This window comes from Dryobates pubescens, chromosome 15 (genome assembly GCF_014839835.1).
Source record: "Dryobates pubescens isolate bDryPub1 chromosome 15, bDryPub1.pri, whole genome shotgun sequence".
In the NCBI taxonomy this organism is placed as follows: Eukaryota; Metazoa; Chordata; class Aves; order Piciformes; family Picidae; genus Dryobates; species Dryobates pubescens.
In genome coordinates, this window is record NC_071626.1 from 25,717,698 (window position 1) to 25,736,275 (window position 18,578).

Sequence of the window (18,578 nt, forward strand, 5' to 3'; positions counted from 1 at the left end):
AAAATGAAAAGAGTAAAAATACCTACAAGTAAAATAATAAAAATTAGAGAGATGAAGAGGAACATAACAAAAACAAAACTAAAAGGAATCAAGAGAATACAAATGAAAAGAATAAAAACAGCAATTAAAATAATCAAGTTAATAAAAAGAGAATAATAATAAGCCTTAGCATCAGTCCCCGTGCTCTTTAACATCTTTATTGATGGTCTGGATGAGGGCATTGAGTCCATCAGCAGTAAATTTGCTGATGACACCAAGCTGGGGGCAGGAGTTGATCTGCTGGAGGGTTGAGAGGCTCTGCAGAGGGACCTGGACAGGCTGGGCAGATGGGCAGAGGCCAAGGGCAGGAGATTGAACACATCCAAGTGCCAGGTTCTGCACATTGGCCACAGCAACCCCAGGCAGTGCTACAGGCTGGGGTCAGAGTGGCTGAGAGCAGCCAGGCAGAGAGGGACCTGGGGGTGCTGGTCGATGGTAGGCTGAACATGAGCCTGCAGTGTGCCCAGGTGGCCAAGAGGGCCAATGGCATCCTGGCCTGCATCAGGAACAGTGTGGCCAGCAGGAGCAGGGAGGTCATTCTGCCCCTGTACACTGCACTGGTTAGGCCACACCTTGAGTCCTGTGTCCAGTTCTGGGCCCCTCAGTTTAGGAAGGAGGTTGACTTGCTGGAACGAGTCCAGAGAAGGGCAACAAAGCTGGGGAGGGGTTTGGAGCACAGCCCTGTGAGGAGAGGCTGAGGGAGCTGGGGTTGCTTAGCCTGCAGAAGAGGAGGCTCAGGGGTGACCTTATCACTCTCTGCAACTACCTGAAGGGAGGTTGTAGACAGGCAGAGGTTGGTCTCTTCTCCCAGGCAACCAGCACCAGAACAAGAGGACACAGTCTCAGGCTGTGCCAGGGGAAGTTTAGGCTGGAGGTTAGGAGGAAGTTCTACACAGAGAGAGTGATTGCCCATTGGAATGGGCTGCCTGGGGAGGTGGTGGAGTCACCATCACTGGAGGTGTTCAGGAGGAGACTTGATGGGGTGCTTGGTGCCATGGGTTAGTTGTTTAGGTGGTGTTGGATTGGTTGAGGGGTTGAACACAATGATCTTGAAGGTCTCTTCCAACCTGGTCTATTCTATTCTATTCTATTCTATCCAACCTGGTCTATTCTGTTCTATTCTATTCTATCCAACCTGGTCTATTCTATTCTATTCTATTCTATTCTATTCTATCCAACCTGGGCTATTCTATTCTATCCTATTCTATCCAACCTGGGCTATTCTATTCTATCCAACCTGGTCTATTCTATTCTATTCTATCCAACCTGGGCTATTCTATTCTATTCTATTCTATTCTATTCTATTCTATTCTATCCAACCTGGTCTATTCTATTCTATTCTATTCTATCCAACCTGGTCTAGTCTATTCTATTCTATTCTATTCTATTCTATTCTATTCTATCCAACCTGGGCTATTCTATTCTATTCTATCCAACCTGGGCTATTCTATTCTATCCTATTCTATCCAACCTGGGCTATTCTATTCTATCCAACCTGGGCTATTCTATTCTATTCTATTCTATCCAACCTGGGCTATTCTATTCTATCCAACCTGGGCTATTCTATTCTATTCTATCCAACCTGGTCTATTCTATTCTATTCTATTCTATCCAACCTGGTCTATTCTATTCTATTCTATTCTATCCAACCTGGACTATTCTATTCTATTCTATTCTATCCAACCTGGGCTATTCTATTCTATTCTATTCTATCCAACCTGGGCTATTCTATTCTATTCTATTCTATCCAACCTGGGCTATTCTATTCTATTCTATCCAACCTGGTCTATTCTATTCTATTCTATCCAACCTGGGCTATTCTATTCTATTCTATTCTATCCAACCTGGGCTATTCTGTTCTATTCTATTCTATCCAACCTGGTCTATTCTATTCTATTCTATTCTATCCAACCTGGGCTATTCTATTCTATTCTATTCTATCCAACCTGGGCTATTCTATTCTATTCTATTCTATCCAACCTGGGCTATTCTATTCTATTCTATTTCTATCATAACGATAAAAATGAAAATAATCAAAATTAAGATATAAATGAAAACTATTAATGCTGCTGCTGCCGCTGGTGATGATGATGATGGTGATGATGATGATGGGGATAACAGCAATAATATTTTCACAGCCTTTCTGCCCTTCATTTGTGCTCCAGCAGCGTGCAGCATCTTCCCCAGGGCTCAGGCACGACTGCACTGCAAGCCAGCAGGGCCTGGCCCACAGAGGCTGTGCTGGGGACAGTCAGCTCAGCTGCATTGATGCCATTTTCCCTGACAGGCAGATGTTCAATGCCTGGATCACTACACAGAGGTCTGCAGAGTGCCTCTGCCTAGCTCTGCTGGCTCCCTGACCCCCTCCCCCTGTTGCCAGGAAAAATCAAACCGCCCTGGGAGCTCGGCCCTACCCTTTGGCCTCTGCCAGTGTGAGTCAAATAAATCAGGGGAGGGAAGCAGAGAGGTTTGCTGCTGTGGCAGCTTTAGGCTATGCCTTTGAAAAGATTTTCACAGATCTTGAACAGAAAATAGTAAAAATGTAAACAAATCACTCTTGGGTGTAAAAAGGAAAACAAGGATAACTCTACCCCATCCCATTGGAGAGATATCTGCCAGAAGATGTAGTTCCCAAAACAATTTCACTCTCTTCTTGCTTCTTTGTTCTGGGAGAGATACTGACTGGCTTCTGCTTCACCTTGGCCACTTTGCTTTGGCCGAGTCTAACTTCTCTGCTCCTTTCTTTTCTCCCTTTTGTACAGGGGGGTAAGGTGGAGGCAGAAAGGGAGAAGCTGGTAGCTTCCCTTGGTCCTTGCCCAGGGGGGTCCTTGTGCTGCTTATTAATTGTAAATCCCTGTAAATATTGTCACTCCTGGATGTTTGGTACATGCTCATTGCACTCCACTGCAGATGGTAGTGCTGCTTGTAAATACAGCTTTCATTTGCTTCCAACTGAGCTGCTCTGGCAAAGTTAATGTTGGGGGGTGGGAATTTCAACCCAGCACAGCTGCTTTGACCCTTGCCAAGCAAGAAGACAGTCCCCATGCTGGGGGGCTATGCCTTCAAAAGAGCACTGAGAGGTGGAGACCATCCTGCATTTCCAAAGCACCCAATAAATCCTGCTCAGGATTCCAGCAGGTAGGTGAGGTAGTAACATCAGACCAACCTCTCCACATCTGCTGATGCTGAAGGGAGGAGGCATCTACCTTCTTTCCAGACCAACCCCAGTTTGGCCCAAATGCCTCTGTCCTGATATCCTTGCAAGATCCTGGATGCCTGTTAACACATTGTGGTAGTTTTAGGCTGTGCCTTGAAAATCTTCCACAGATCTTGAAGAGAAAGTGGTAGAATGTAAATGAATCACTCTTGGGTGTAGAACAGAACAGAACAGAATAGCATAGAACAGAATAGCATAGAATAGAATAGCATAGAATAGAACAGCATAAGCCAGGTTGAAAGAGACCTTTGAGATCCAACCTATCATCCAACACCATCTAATCAACTAAACCATGGCACTAAGCACCCCATCAAGTCTCCTCCTGAACACCTCCAGTGATGGTGACTCCACCACCTCCCTGGGCAGCACATTCCAAAGGCCAATCACTCTCTATGAAGAATTTCTTCCTAACATCCAGTCTAAACCTCCCCTGGTGCAGCTTGAGACTGTGTCCTCTTGTTCTGGTGCTGGGTGCCTGGGAGAAGAGACCAACCCCCACCTGGCTACAACCTCCCTTCAGGGAGTTGGAGAGGGCAAGAAGGTCTCCCCTGAGTCTCCTCTTCTCCAGGCTAAGCAACCCCAGCTCCCTCAGCCTCTCCTCACAGGGCTGTGCTCCAGACCCCTCCCCAGCTTTGTTGCCCTTCTCTGGACACCTTCCAGCATCTCAACATCTTTCCTAACCTGAGGAGCCCAGAACTGGACTGTAAAAAGGAAAAGAATGGTAAGTTCCAAACAATCCAATAGGAGAGAGAATAAACAGAAGCTGGTACTGTAAAATGACTTTCCCTCTGTTCAGCTTCCTCACTCTGGGAGACACTAACCTGTGCTCCCTGCTGGCCTTGCTGTGGTGTTCTTTGCTGTGGTTGAATATCCTAACAAACAATTCTCTGCTCTTTCTCTTGTCCCTTGCACACAAGGGGGTAGAGGGGAGGTGGAAGCAATTAGCAGCTGCCCTGCTCTTTGGCCTGGGGGAGTTTCTTGTGCTGTTCAGAAACTATGAACCCCTGTAAATATTGCAGATCCTGGGTATTTTGTTCATATTCATTGCATTCCATTCTGCTTCCACCTGGGCTGGGATGGCAAAGTTAATGTTGGGGGGGGAAACATCAACCTACCACACTCACTGCACGGAGAAAAGGAGGCATCTGTAGGGTGTCCTCTGGCCAGGGTCGTTGCATCATGCATCTAATACAAAGGATTTGGCAACAGAGATGCTGCTGCTAGACGTGCTCTGAGCCCAGTGTCATTGCAGCCATGGAGATTAGCAGAGTAAGTGGCATCATGTATTTAAGTCACTTGATGCACCAGGGCTCCTGGGGCTCCCCGTGAAGCAAAGCAAAGCCTGCCTTCTAGTGCAGCCACTCTACCACAAAAGGCTTTAATCTCTTTTCAAAAGGGGTTGCCTTCCTCCTAATCAAGTTCCTTCAGCTCATGTGGACTTGAAAGAGAAAAGATTAAGTTTAACCCTTTGGTGGTGGAGAGATAAGGCTAAATCTGATTTTTCACTCTGGGTGCTTTTGTGACGGCACCCAGGAAAGCTGTGCTCTGCTCACAGCTCTCCCCAGACTGAGCACTGCCTGGGGAGGAGAGGCTGAGAGCCCTGGGGATGTTTAGTGTGGAGAGGAGAAGGCTGAGAGGGAATCTGATCAATGGCTATCAATAGCTGAGGGGTGGGGGTCAGGAAGGAAGGGACAGGGACAGCCTCTGCTCACTTGTGCCCTGGGATAGGACAAGGGGCAATGGATGGAAACTGCAGCACAGGAGGTTCCACCTCAACATGAGGAGGAACTTCTTGACTGTGAGGGTCTCAGAGCCCTGGAGCAGCCTGCCCAGAGAGGTTGTGGAGTCTCCTTCTCTGGCACCTTTCCATCCCTGTCTGGATGTGTTCCTGTGTGACCTGTGCTGGATTCTATGCTCTGGCAGGGGGGTTGGACTGAAAATCTCCAGAGTTCCCTTCCAATCCCTAACATCCTGTGGTCCTGTGACTCTATCCATCACAGTCTGTCAGATGTCTTCATTTCCTTGCAGTGTTTTGCAAATGATCAAAGGCTGAGCATCTGCCTTTCACTCACTTTGCCTTTTTCTCTCTTCTTTTTCTTGTGGGAAGAAGATGCTTCAGTGCTCCTTGTTTCCTGTGTGTTGTTCATTCTGCTCTCCCTTGGTGTATCCCTCCATGCCCTAAATTTCCTGCTGCTCAGAACACTGTGCCTGATGAGGGTTTAAAATGCTGCTAGCAAAAAGAAAGGAAAAAAGCAAGCAAACAAACAAAAAAAAAGCTCATTTCATCTTGGAGTATTTAAACAAGACTAAAATTAGAGCAGAGCTGTGGGGGATAAAAAAAAACAGAAGAAAAAAAAAGGCAAAGTAAGCAGCCAAAGGCATTAATTAATGTGACACCTATGTGGCTGCTTCTGTAATCAACAGGGAGAGAGTGCAGCTTGCAGATGAATGGAGCTGCAGGCAGATATTGACAGAGCACCCAGGTGGAATGTGGGCTCGAGAAGGACACATTTGGTCCAACTCACCCTGCTGATGTCTGATGATGCTCTGCAGGCATCCTCTGCCTTTGAAGCAAGCCCAGATGAAGGCAGGCAGCCTGCATGTCAGCTGGTGTGCCTGTATGTTCCTCTGGATATCCCCCCTGTGTTCTACATGGACTGAGTCTGTCCTGCTCCACAGAGACCCCAGTGAGGTGTGAGGTATGCAGGCACTGGCAGCACACCCATGGTGCACAGGCTTTCGTGTACCTCCTCTCTGGCCTCATCAGGGCCTTCCTGTGACCACTGCCAATCTTCACCCTGGACTCCAATGGCAGAAGAACCCTTCCACACATACAGAACCATAGGATGGGCTGGGTTGGAAAGACCTTCAAAGCTCACCCAGCCCTCTGCACTCAGCAGGGACATCCTCCACTAGATCAGGCTGCCCAGAGCCCTGTCCAGCCTCACCTTCAATATCTCCAGGGATGGGGCCTCAATCATCTGCCTGGGCAACCTGTTCCAGTGTTCCACCACCCTCATGGTGCAGAACTTGTTCCTCACATCCAATCTCAATCTGCTCTGCTCTAGTTTGAAGCCATTGCCCCTGGTCCTGTCCCTGCAGGCCTTTGCAAACAGTCTCTCTCCATCCTTGCTGTAGCCCTCTTCAGGTACTGGCAGGCTGCTATTAGGTCTCCCTGGAGCCTTCTCTTCTGCAGGCTGAACACCCCCAGCTCCCTCAGCCTGTCCTTGTAGCAGAGCTGCTCCAACCCCCTGATCATCTTCTTGCCCCTCTTCTGGACCCTCTCCATCAGGTCCATGTCATTCCTCTATTGAGGGCTACAGAGATGGATGCCACACTGCAGGTAAGGTCTCAGCAGAGCAGAGCACAGCAGAGCACAAGGGCAGGATCCCCTCTCTCCATCTCTGGCCATGCTGCTTTGGATGCAGTCCAGGCTGCCATTTGCCTTCTGTGCTGCAAGCTCACACTGCCTGCATCCTGCTCCATCAGGTCCATGTCCTTCCTGTGTTGAGGGCTTCAGAGCTGGATGCAGTAGTGCAGGTGAGGTCTCCCCAGAGCAAAGTGGCAGAGTCTTCAGGCTGTATCAAGCAGACAGTGTTACAAGCAGCTAGCTGAACCTAAACCACACCTGGGAGTAAGGGAGTTGTTATTTTCCCACAGCGCTGCAGATCTTTCAGGTGTCACCACCCCAAACTTCCCAGGTCCAGGCAATGAACACAGTCCCACACCAAATGACATGTCCCCATTGCACTGAGGCTTCCCAGGGCTCAGCTGGGATTGCACAGCCCCTGATGGGACCAAACAGGGAGGGGGGGCAGCTCTTGGCTGCAGGGACACCTCCCCACCCCCCAGCCCAGGGCCTGCTTGCAGCATCAGCACTCAGGCAAAGGCAAGCCTGCAGCCCTCTCGCTCATCCCTGCTCAGCAAATAAATCCACATGCCTGCAAACTCAGCTTGCAAGGGCTGGCTCCCCACAGCACTGAGACCTGAGCAGCAGAGATTTGCCTGAACAGCCAGGACAGCCACAACTGAAAGTGCTTCTCCATCCCTGATTCTGGCAAGCTCCTCCTCCTAGCAGTTTCTAGGACATGGGGATCGGATTCTCTACTACTGGCAAAACACCACACAACTGATTCCCAAACTGCCTCAAGGGAGGGTTAAACCTATCCAGACAGGCCAGAGGCAGTGTCCTCAGATCTCCTGAACAGGACACCAGCTGAAACACCATGGAGAGAGCAGCTGCACAAGCAGAATGTTTGACCACAATGGCAAGGACCTGTTGTACCCAGATACTTACCTAAGGAGTCCTTCCAGGAGATAATGAGAGGACCAGGATTATGATCCTAGACAGGATCCTACTATGAGGAGAGGCTGAGGGAGCTGGGCTTGCTTAGCCTGGAGAAGAGGAGGCTCAGGGGAGACCATCTTGCTCTCTACAACTCCCTGAAGGGAGGTTGTAGCCGGGTGGGGGTTGGTCTCTTCTGCCAGGCAAGCAGCACCAGAACAAGAGGACACAGTCTCAAGCTGTGCCAGGGGAAATCTAGGCTGGAGGTGAGGAGAAAGTTCTCCACAGAGAGTAATTGGCCATTGGAATGTGCTGCCCAGGGAGGTGGTGGAGTCCCCATCCCTGGAGGTGTTTAAGCTTGGATGAGGCACCCAGTGCCATGGTCTGGTTGATTAGTTAGGGTTGGGTGATTGGTTGGACCTGATGATCTCAGAGGTCTTTTCCCAGCCTGGTCAATTCTGTGACTCTGTGAAATGCAGCTGCTGTGAGCAGGACCACACAGTTGATTCCCATCATGCCTTGCTTTAAGTTCTTCACAACCATAGCAAATTGTTCTTATTAAGTGATTATGTCCCAGCTGGCTTTAATTGAAGGATTATGCTGGAGCAAAGACTTACCTTGGGGTTGGCACCGGTGGCAAAGGCCCAGCAAGATTTCAGTGTCTCTGGAATGAAAACCAAGTCAGTGCTGAGCTCTTGCAACCTCTTCCTCAGTCCTGGCATCTACAGTGCAAAAAGGACTCTGATGCTCACTGCATGTGGGCCCTGAGGCACTGCCCCAGAGCACCCAGAAAACAGGATGGAGCTCTCCTGGCATGGGCTGGCTGGGAGATCAGTGCCTTGCACCACGGGGGCCATTGTCACAGCAGCCATGGTGTCTCTGGTGACCAGATCCAGCCCAATAAACCTCCTAGCAACAATGATGCCTGAGGAGGCTGAGACACTGTTCCATCTGCTCTTCATCTCCAGGAAGCAGCATACTCTTCTCGTTGCTGTGTTCAAGGTTGTTGCCACATCCCCTGCTCCAGATGACTTTCTGACAAAGAGACACATGGCTGCTACAAAAGGTGTCTTCATTGACCTCAAGAGGATCACAGCTCACAGGAGGTTAGGGGTCGGAAGGGACCTCTGGAGGTCTTCCAGTCCAAGCCCCCTGCCAGAGCAGGACCAGAGAATCCAGCACAGGTCACACAGGAACACATCCAGACAGGGATGGAAAGGCTCCAGAGAAGGAGACTCCACAACCTCTCTGGGCAGCCTGCTCCAGGGCTCTGGGACCCTCACAGTCAACAAGTTCCTCCTCATGTTGAGGTGGAACCTCCTGTGCTGGAGTTTCCATCCATTGCCCTTTGTCCTATCCCAGGGCACAAGTGAGCAGAGGCTGTCCCTGTCCCTTCCTGCCTGACCCCCAGCATCAGGTATTGATAGACATTGATCAGATTCCCTCTCAGTCTTCTCCTCTCCAGACTAAGCAGCCCCAGGGCTCTCAGCCTCTCCTCCCCAGGCAGTGCTGCAGTCCCTTCAGCATCCTTGTAGCCCTCCCTTGGACTCTCTCCAGCAGATCCCTGTCCCTCTGGAACTGGAGAGCCCAGAACTGGATGCAATATTCCAGGTGAGGTCTCATCAGGGCATAGTGGAGGGGGAGGAGAACCTCCCTGGATCTGCTGGACACACTCTCCTGAATGCACTCCAGGATCCCCTTGGCCTTCTTGGCCCCCAGGGCACATTGCTGTCCCATGCAGAACTTGTTGCCCACCAGCACTCCCAGGTCCTTCTCCACAGGGCTGCTCTGCAGCACATCCCCTCCCAGCCTGTACTGATGCAGTTTATTATTCCTCCCCAGGCCTAGACCATCTTTCTAATGGGCTTTCTCTGATGCTGTGTGCAGTTCCCATTTCCTCCTTTGGCCCCATCTGCCTTCTATTTATCCCACTGTAAGGCTCCACCTTAGTCTGCTTAGGCATTTGCAGGCCAGGGCAGCCACATGAATGCATTAAACAAGTGAGGATTTCTGCTCTCTTTGATAAACTCCCCTCACAGCCTACTTACACCAGGGGTTTTTGGTGATATTTGTTCTTTGGATGGTCTTGACATTTGCCAATACCTTCTCATAACAAGATCATCCAAATGCCCTCAGGTTCTAGCCAATCCAGCAATTAAACAGAGCTGGCACACAGCAGAAACAAATCACAGTGGCATTGCTTCTATTGCCCCCTGGTTTTGCAGCTTTAGCTCTAATTTGCTGCACTCCCTCAACCCATATCTCTTGCAGCCCTAAATTCCCCCTCCTCCTCATGTGGCTGCTTTCATCCCTTCTCACAGGATTAATTTTCTCTCTCTTTTCCCCCCCTGGTAGGACCCTGCTGTCTGTTCATCTCTTCCTCGTTCTCACCCACAGAGGTGGCTGAGCTCTGCAGAAGGAACTGGATGCACACTAATCCCATTAAGGACCCCCTCCAGTCACCTGGGGGTTTCTCTGCTATTTTCATCTCATCTTTAAATCTCCCACCTTTGCAGCTTCAGATCATGAAGGGGTTAAGTGAGAGAGACCCAGTAAATGAGATAAATCCAAATACAGGGATTTGCATCTCCCAGTTCAGCGTAGAATCAATAAGGTTGGAAAAGACCTCAAAGATCATCAAGTCCAACCTGTCACCCAAGACCTTATGACTACTAAATCATGGCCTTATGACTACTAAACCATGGCACCAAGTGCCACATCCAGTCCTCTCTTGAACACCTCCAGGGATGGGGACTCCACCACCTCCCTGGGCAGCACATCCCAATGGCGAACGACTCGCTCGGTGAAGAACTTTCTCCTCACCTCCAGCCTAAACTTCCCCTGGCACAGCTTGAGACTCTGTCCTCTTGTTCTGGTGCTGCTTGCCTGGGAGAAGAGACCAACCCCCACCTGGCTACAATCTCCCTTCAGGGAGTTGTAGAGAGCAAGAAGGTCTCCCCTGAGCCTCCTCTTCTCCAGGCTAAGCAACCCCAGCTCCCTCAGCCTCTCCTCACAGGGCTGTGCTCCAGACCCCTCCCCAGCCTCCTTGCCCTTCTCTGGACACCTTTAAGTGTCTCAATGTCCTTCTTAAACTGGACACAGGACTCAAGGTGTGGCTTAACCAGTGCTGAGCACAGGGCACAATGACTTCCCTGCTCCTGCTGGCGACACTATTGGTGATCCAGGCCAGGATGCCATTGGCCTTCTTGGCCACCTCGGCACACTGCTGGCTCATGTTCAGCTGCTGTCACCCAGTACCCCCAGGTCCCTTCCTGCCTGGCTGCTCTCCAGCCTGTAGCACTGCATGTTGCTGTGGCTCATGGCCTCTTCTCTCAGTGGTTCAGGGGGTTCCAAACACAGAACCCATCTGGATTACACTGAGTCTCAGCTGCAAATAACAGAGAGTGGCCAGAAAGGTCCTGCAAGAACCACTCACAAGAACTACTTGTGATGGCTCCTTGCAAAGCAGAGAGCAAATCCTGTCTAAACCCTTGCTGCTTCTGCCTTCTGCTCTCATTTTGCATTCTTACAGACCTGTGGCCGTTCAGGCTGGGTGCCTCCAACAAAGAAGCCACAGAGTGGAGGCCTCCAGTGCCCAGCCCAGTGGGTGGACACAGCCAGCAGTGGATTTCTACCCCAAAATCCTGCACCCTTACCAATCTGGCTGCAAAGTCCTTGTCTTTCTCTTTCCTCCCTCTCTGCTCCTGCGGGAGAGATGCTCTCTTCTCTGGTAGCAGTGGGGGAGCATCCAAGGCCTCTCTGGCCTGAGCAATGTATTATTTGTTGTCCCCTGTGCAATCTTGGTCTATTTAGGCCTAATGGCAGGGTAAAAAGTGGAGGCAGTTCAGGCCTGGCCAGCCTGGAACCAGCACAGCAATGGTGGGGGAAAGAGTGAGCCCTGGGGTTTTGGGGGAACCCCAGGAGGGGAGAAGGGAAGTGTTGTGCTGTGTGTTAAGTTTAGCCTGGGCACCTCTTTGAACTTTATAAGCTTTGCTATGCTCACCACTATGCTTTGTAGGCTTTGTAGTGTATGAGTTGCTTTTCCATTTCAACTTTCCATGGCTACCCAATCCATTTGTGTGAGTGGTATTCTTTTGCCCCTTTGGGAGCAACAGAACAGTCTGTCCCCCTCTAAACTCGGGCAAGACTGTGAAGTCTTAGCATATCTTTCCTGAAGGACTTGGGCAGGGAAGCCTGCCACCCTGGACACCAGCCCTCCTTTGGGATCTTGGCAAACATGGGGGAATGAGACCTTGCAGGTCAGTCTACCTAGCTCCTCTTATTTGAAGAGGAGCTCTAAAGCTCCTCCTTCTCTTTTCAGGCTGAAGAAGAAGGAGGATGCAGCGGAAGCCCAGCCCCATGGTCCCTGGTCCAAGTAGCAGGAGGTAAAAGGCAATCAGCTCCTTCTGCTTGCATGGGTGCCACACTGCACCCCTTATCTGCTGTGAGCATTTAGAGGTGGAAGATGTTTCTCTGCACTGTCCTGGCCTCCTGGCCTCCTGGCTCCTGCTCTCTGGGTCTGTATATGCCCCTTTTCAGGTCACAGGTCCACATACCACAGTCTGGCCATTTACCAAGCCCCAGACCTGTGCTGCCTGCTGCCTTCACATGCAGGCTGTGGAATTTGCTGTACAGCCATGTGATTCCCTGCAGGCAGTGTCTCCAGAGTGTCTGACTGTGGAGAAATTGATTTTCTGTAGATTTTTAAGGTCAGAAAGAATCATTTCAACCTTCCTGTGTCTCCTTTTGCACAGACTTAAGAAGATCATCTGGAAATCTCAAGCCCACAGCCTCTGTGTGAAGATGGCAACTTTCAAAATGATACTCAGCCTGGAGTAAAGCCTGCAGTGGATGATGAAAGCATCCTGTCCCAAGGTGAGTTATTCCTGTAATTACTTACTTGCTCACCCTGAGCTTTCAGCCTCTTCATCATCCCATTTAACCTCTATTCCACTTTTCACAGTTCTATTCTCTTCTCTGCATTTCCTCTGCCACTTCTATCATCCCTTTTAAGGTGCAGCAGCAATCACACAGAATCACAGAGTTATTGAGGCTGGAACAGAGCTCTGAGATCATCAAGCCCAGCCGAGGACCCAACCCCACCACACCAACCAGGCCATGGTACTGAGTGCCACATCCAGTCTGGCCTTAAACACCTCCAGGGACAGCGACTCCACCACCTCCCTGGGCAGTCCATTCCAGTCTCTAATTCCCCTTCCCATCAGGAGGTGCTTCCTAACATCCAACCTAAACCTCCCCTGGCACAGCTTCAGGCCATGCCCTCTCCTCTTGGCACAAGCTGCCTGGGAGCAGAGCCTGACCCCCACCTGACTACAGCTTCCCTTCAGGTACTTGTAGAGTGTGAGAAGGTCCCCCCTGAGCCTCCTCTCCTCCAGGCTGAACACCCCCAGCTCCCTCAGCCTCTCCTCCTCAGCCTTGCCCTCCAGTCCCTTCCCCAGGCTGGTTGCTCTCCTCTGGACCTGCTGCAGCCCCTCAAGATCTTTTCTGCAGCAAGGGCCCAGAGCTGCTCACAGTGCTGGAGGTGAGGCCTCAGCAGTGCCGAGCACAGGGGCAGAATTCCATCCCTAGTGCTGCTGGCCACACTATTCCTGATCCAAGCCAAGCTGCCATTGGCCTTCCCTGCCCCCTGGGCACACTGCTGGCTCCTGTTCAGCTGCTGTCACCCAGCACTGCCAGGTCCCTCTCTGCCAGGCTGCTCTCCATCCACTCATCCCCCAGTCTGTAGCCTGCGTGGGGTTACTGTGGCAAAAGTGCAGGAGCCAGCCCTTGGCCTTATTAAACCTCAGCTCAACCACCCAGCCTGGCCAGGGCTCTCTGAAGTGTCTTCCTCCCTTCCAGCAGCTCCACACTGCCGCCCAGCTCGGTGTCACCTGCTGCACTCCATGTCCACAACACCTGCCTTAGTTCTACCTCCTTGCTGTGACAGCCACTTCCCCCTTCAACATCCTTCCCAGACACCTAAGGACCCAGCCTGGCTTTGCATTTTGTGTTTGATGAGCTATTTGTACAGGTGCAAGAGGTTGGTGGGGAGATGCTCTGATAACTGGGCTGGCTCAGTCACACAGTTAAGCTGGTCAACAGGTCACTGCAGTCATTTGTAATCTTTCCACTGCCCTATCTGTGGTTATTTATAATGCATGTTTCTCGTGACAATAATGAGCTTAGATTGCAGGCTGCAGGGTGCTACTTGCTGCTGTTCATCAAGTTCATCTGTTGGGCTCCTTTGGTCTCCAGTCCCAGATGAGGGCATGGAAATCTCAATCAAACCTTGCCCAGAGAGGTTTGACTGTCAATAACTAACCTCTCACACGAGGAGGTGATCTGGTAAACCCGGGAGTCCTTTTTCTCCCCATGCAGTGGTTGCTTCCTGCTGCTCATTTTCCCCTCCTCTTCCTTCTCCCGTGTGAGGCTCCAGACGTGGCTTGGAGTGCTCCAGGAGGACATGTGCTGGGTGCTCTCAGGGCACCAGCCCTGCCTGGCCTCATCCTCCTGTACAAAGCACCCAGCAGCAGCACAGCACAGATCCCCTGGGGCATGCAGGAGCCCACCTCACACCCCATGCTCCTGGAACAACCCCAGGTGCCCGGTGCTGGGCTGACCTGCTGGAGTAACTCTCCGGCACCCTGCCGTGTGCAAGGAGGTCCCATGGGACACAGCTTAAACATCAGGGCTGCTTTTTGGGGGGTGCGGATGTGACCCCTTTAAAGCAGGCACGGCCTGACCTCTGGCTGGAGAAGCTGAGACCCGTCTTCAGGAATCAGAGTAATCCCGGGTGATTTTATCCCACTCCACTTCCCTAAATCTGGGGCTGCTGCTGCTTGGCGAGAGGATTAAGGGGCTGGCAGGGGATTACGTAGCTGCTGCAGCTCCCAGCGCGGAGCTCCCTGCCGGCGTGACCGCTCCTCGGGGCACGGAGGCGCACAGCACCCCTGGGTGCTCCCCGGCCAGAGGCCCCGCCGGGGTTTTGGCTGCTCACCGTCCGTCAGAGACTACTGACGGCGCCGGGCGGCAGGAGCAGCCTTCCCGGGGCAGAAGCAGCCGGGGCTCCCCCGGGGCTCGGCCCCGCGGCGGCAGGGCGGCCAGCCCGGCGCCATGGCGGGGGCTGCGTGGGATCCCCCCCGCGGCAGCAGGAAGGGCAGGGGAGCCCCGCGCCCCGCCGGCCGGTGCCCCTGCTGATGGTTGGCAGGTGGAGGATGGGGCCCAGGGCCGTCCTGTGGATGATGCTCTGCCTCTTCTGCCTCCCGCCCGCTGCCAGGGCCCAGACGAAGATCCCGCTGGAGACGTAAGTGTTTGGCTCTCCCTGGCGCGGAGCGTGCCTGGTGTGGAGCTGGCGATGCCATGGGCATGGGCGAGCGGGGGGGAGCGCCTCCCAGAGCGGGGCAGGCACCGCAGGGGCAGGCACATCGCCTTAGGGGAGGTGGCATTTCCTTCCCACCGTGATGATGGCTCCCGGGAGAGGAGAGAGCTGTGGGAGCCAGCGCTTCAGCCCGCAGGTCTAGCTCAGATGCAGCGTCTCATTTTGCTCGTCGGTGGAGCAGAGCAATGCTGCTCACCTGCTGCAGTTAAGCACTTGGACATTTATTAATGCTCTGCTTAATGCAGTGGGCAGCAGAAGGCACAACCAGTTTAAGGACATGTTCATGAAACCTCGCTGCTGAGGCAGCTTGTGGAGGCCCAGCCATGGAGGCAGATGTAGGCAGCCCCACGCCAGCCCAGCGTTCCCGGCAGAGGTTGCTGGTGTGCAGCCTGCCACAGGCACCTTGGGGGTGCAAAGCACTTGTCAGAATCTGACCACAGGAGGCAGAGGTGCAGGGTGTTTGAGGCAAGATGCATCTCTTCAACACACAGGAGGCCCACATCATGCAATGCAAGGCTTGCAGCTCCAAAGCTGTGAGCTCTTGCGCTGGTCTGGTGCACCGACGGCTGAAAAATGCCTTCACCTGCATATAGGCAGCCTGGGTAAGAGGCTGGGCTGGGTTGAAATCACCCCCCAGTTAATCTGGAGAGCTGTGTCCCCAAAATAGAATCACTCAGAGCAGCTCAGTTTGGGATGGAAGCACATGAAGCTCTATTGACAAGTAAACTATGTTCTAGAACTATGAAATGCAATGAATATGCCCAAGATAGACAACAGATGTACAATACAGAGATACTGATCAACAAAACAGAAACTCCTCAGACCCTCCTGGATGGATCCAGGAGGGACCATCCACCTCCTCCCCCTCTCCCTCCCTCCCTCCTTCCCATTACCTCACACAGTAGTCAAGAGAGACATCCCCTGGCAAGGCCACAGAACAGAGAAAGAGGTTGCAAGCAGAAGCAGCAGAAGAAGAAAAGAGAGGGAGAAAGAGCTGTTTAAGCCTCTGCTCTATGTGCCATTAGCAAGCCAAGGAATTCTATAGACCTTAGCATTGTTTTGCATCCAATGGTCATTTATTTTGCTTTCAGTCTTTGCAGTCAGGGACTAGGCTAAAAAGTTCCCCTTCAAACTGTAGCACAGACACACAGATACACGTACATCTACTCATGTGTGGATGTCAGGGAATGCTGGTGAGGCAAGGCTAAAGAAAAGAAAGAGGCCATGGCACCTTTCCTTGCTTGTTCCTGCTCCACCTGACTGATTAGGGCATCAGAGTCCTTCCCAGAGCTCTGCAGCACAGGAAGGCAAACCTGAGCTGTGATACAAACCATGAGCAGCCACGGCCGGTGCGTGTGCTGCATGTGGGCCCCAGCACCAGTGCACAGGCAGGGAACCTGGGTGCACTTCTGTGGGTGCAGGTTTGCAGGGCACCTCTGCCCCTCTGTGTGTTGGTGTGCACTTGGTGGTGCCCCTGTGTGTGTTGGTGTGCACCTGTTGGTGCCCCTCTGTGTGTTGGTGCCCCTCTGTGTGTTGGTGTGCACTTGGTGGTGCCCCTGTGTGTGTTGATGTGCACCTGTTGGTGCCCCTGTGTGTGTTGGTGCCCCTCTGTGTGTTGGTGTGCACTTGTTGGTGCCCCTGTGTGTGTTGGTGCCCCTGTGTGTGTTGGTGTGCACTTGTTGGTGCCCCTGTGTGAGTTGATGTGCACGTGTTGGTGCCCCTGGTGTGTGTTGGTGTTCACTTGTTGGTGCCCCTGTGTGTGTTGGTGTGTATTTGTTGGTGCCTCTGTGTGTGTTGGTGCCCCTGTGTGTGTTGATGTGCACATGTTGGTGCCCCTGTGTGTGTTGGTGTTCACTTGTTGGTGCCCCTGTGTGTGTTGGTGTGTATTTGTTGGTGCCTCTGTGTGTGTTGGTGCCCCTGTGTGTGTTGGTGCCCCTGTGTGTGTTGGTGGTCACTTGGTGGTGCCTCTGTGTGTGTTGGTGCCCCTGTGTGTGTTGGTGTTCACTTGTTGGTGTCCCTGGTGTGTGTTGGTGCCCCTGTGTGTGTTGGTGTTCACTTGTTGATGCCCCTGTGTGTGTTGGTGTTCACTTGTTGGTGCCTCTGTGTGTGTTGGTGCCCCTGTGTGTGTTGGTGTGCACTTGTTGGTGCCCCTGTGTGAGTTGATGTGCACTTGTTGGTGCCCCTGTGTGTGTTGGTGTGCACTTGTTGGTGCCCCTGGTGTGTGTTGATGTGCACATGTTGGTGCCTCTGTGTGTGTTGGTGCCCCTGTGTGTGTTGGTGTTCACTTGTTGGTGCCTCTGTGTGTGTTGGTGCCCCTGTGTGTGTTGGTGTTCACTTGTTGGTGCCTCTGTGTGTGTTGGTGCCCCTGTGTGAGTTGATGTGCACTTGTTGGTGCCTCTGTGTGTGTTGGTGCCCCTGTGTGTGTTGGTGTTCACTTGTTGGTGCCTCTGTGTGTGTTGGTGCCCCTGTGTGAGTTGATGTGCACTTGTTGGTGCCTCTGTGTGTGTTGGTGCCCCTGTGTGTGTTGGTGTTCACTTGTTGGTGCCTCTGTGTGTGTTGGTGCCCCTGTGTGTGTTGGTGTTCACTTGTTGGTGCCTCTGTGTGTGTTGGTGCCCCTGTGTGTGTTGGTGTGCACTTGTTGGTGCCCCTGTGTGTGTTGGTGCCCCTGTGTGTGTTGGTGTTCACTTCTTGGTGTCCCTGGTGTGTGTTGGTGCCCCTGTGTGCGTTGATGTGCACTTGTTGGTGCCCCTGTGTGAGTTGATGTGCACGTGTTGGTGCCCCTGTGTGTGTTGGTGTTCACTTGTTGGTGCCTCTGTGTGTGTTGGTGCCCCTGTGTGTGTTGGTGTGCACTTGTTGGTGCCCCTGTGTGAGTTGATGTGCACGTGTTGGTGCCCCTGTGTGTGTTGATGTGCACATGTTGGTGCCTCTGTGTGTGTTGGTGCCCCTGTGTGTGTTGGTGTGCACTTGTTGGTGCCCCTGTGTGAGTTGATGTGCACGTGTTGGTGCCCCTGGTGTGTGTTGGTGCCCCTGTGTGAGTTGCTGTGCACTTGTTGGTGCCTCTGTGTGTGTTGGTGCCCCTGTGTGAGTTGCTGTGCACGTGTTGGTGTGCACCAGCAGCTCTCCTGGCACGCTCACTGCTGGGAAGCCCCCAGCCAGCAGCGCTGCCTCCTCAGCAGCCCCCCAGCAGGCTAACAGCTCTTAGCAAAGCCACTGCATAAAAACTTCACCTTGTTAAGCTGATTCAGGCAAGTTTAATCCTTTAAAGATTAAAAATGTCACTGCTGCAGCTGGTAAAAGTTGTTATGGGGCAGCTTCTCATCAATACAGCCCACAGGATTGCTATTCAATACATTCATCAACACCCTGGATGAGGGCACAGAGCACTGTCAGCAAGTTTGCTGATGACACCAAAATGGGAGGAGTGGCTGCCACAGGAGGGCTGTGCTGCCATTCAGCCTGACCTGGACAGGCTGAGAGCTGGGCAGGGAGAAACGGAATGAAATTCAGCAAGGGCAGGGGTAGAGTCTTGCACCCGGGAAAGAACAACCTCATGGAGCAGGATAGGTCAGGGACTGACCTGCAGGAGAGCAGTGAAGGAGAAAGGGACCTGGGGGTCCTGGTGGATGGGAGGTTGGCCATAAGCCAGCAATGTGCTCTGG

At 52.3% G+C, this 18,578-nt stretch overlaps 1 protein-coding gene across 1 annotated transcript in view; it reads left to right on the forward strand.

Annotated features, from left to right (window-relative positions):
- The first annotated feature begins 14,601 nt into the window (after positions 1-14,601).
- Positions 14,602-18,578, forward strand: part of CACNA2D4 (calcium voltage-gated channel auxiliary subunit alpha2delta 4) — a 199,736-nt gene continuing 195,759 nt past the window's right edge. Inside the window, exon 1 of the mRNA XM_054168159.1 lies at positions 14,602-14,844. Within this exon, the coding sequence (XP_054024134.1) occupies positions 14,738-14,844 (107 nt within the window). The 5' untranslated portion in view covers positions 14,602-14,737. The remainder of the gene's footprint in view (positions 14,845-18,578) is intronic.